The following is a 957-nucleotide window of genomic DNA, read 5'->3' as shown; positions in this document are numbered from 1 at the left end:
TGGCCTAAAGGGTATTCCATACCACAGCACGTCATGCCCAGTATAGAAACTGGGGGGTCACCCGGCAGGCCCAGATCGCTGCTGGTCGGGCTGGGTATTGGTCAGCGGGTGGTGAGCAATTGTGTCCTCTGCCCTTGTTATTACCCTTATCATTACTATCATCATTATAACTGCTGGTAGCAGTAGTGGTTTGTATTATACCTTAGTTACTGGACTCTTCTTATCTCAACCCAGAGGAGTTACATTCTTTTGATTCTCTTGCCCATCCCTCCGGGAGCAGGGAGGGAAGAAGGGGGGAGTGAGCGAGCAGCTGCATGGTTCTGAGTTACCAGTTGGGCTTAAACCACAACAACTTGTAAAGTCCAGTGTGCAAAATCAACTTCTAAAATGCAGTTTGTAACTAATTTTGGATAGTGAGAAACTAGATAGACCAGGTTGAAACAAATCTTTCTAAAGAATGCAATGAATAATTAAATTTAAAAATCAAATACTGCCTGTAAGCTGATTTCCCACATACTGTTTTTTGTAGGAGTAAGAAAACATTTAAGAATATCAAAGTAATTTTATTTTGAACATACATATATGTATAGTATAACACCAGCATCAGCACTTATATACAAAATCAGTTTAACATAGTGGAATACCAGTAATTTCCTCATCAGGCAATTAGGATCGAGCAGACAAACACTGATTCACCACTTCCAGTAAGTGAGAGTTTTCCAAAGCAGCTGCTACACGTTCTTTATCAGCAAGCTGTTTATTAACTGTGCAAGGAAACAAAAAAAGAGAAAAAAAAAACCCCAACAAAACAGTCAAAACATTGGTCTACAGTGTCTTTTTAAAAGCATTTTACATTGAGACACATAATCACACTGCTGCTGTGGTACTCAAGTAGACTAGTAAATGCAGATCATAGAATCAAAGAATGGTTTGGGTTGGAAGCAACCTTAAAGCTCC

General features: G+C 39.6%; 1 protein-coding gene across 1 annotated transcript in view; it reads right to left on the bottom strand.

Moving 5' to 3' along the window:
* Nucleotides 1-666: 666 nt before the first annotated feature.
* The window catches only part of FAM96B (family with sequence similarity 96, member B), a gene marked incomplete at its 5' end in the record, with an annotated part of 2303 nt that continues 2012 nt past the window's right edge, over nt 667-957 (bottom strand). The window contains one exon of the mRNA XM_010023657.1: nt 667-764. Within this exon, the coding sequence (XP_010021959.1) occupies nt 667-764 (98 nt within the window). The remainder of the gene's footprint in view (nt 765-957) is intronic.

Source organism: Nestor notabilis, unplaced genomic scaffold (genome assembly GCF_000696875.1).
Source record: "Nestor notabilis isolate BGI_N333 unplaced genomic scaffold, ASM69687v1 scaffold17831, whole genome shotgun sequence".
Classification (NCBI taxonomy): Eukaryota; Metazoa; Chordata; class Aves; order Psittaciformes; family Psittacidae; genus Nestor; species Nestor notabilis.
This window is presented reverse-complemented; position numbering and strand designations above follow the sequence as displayed.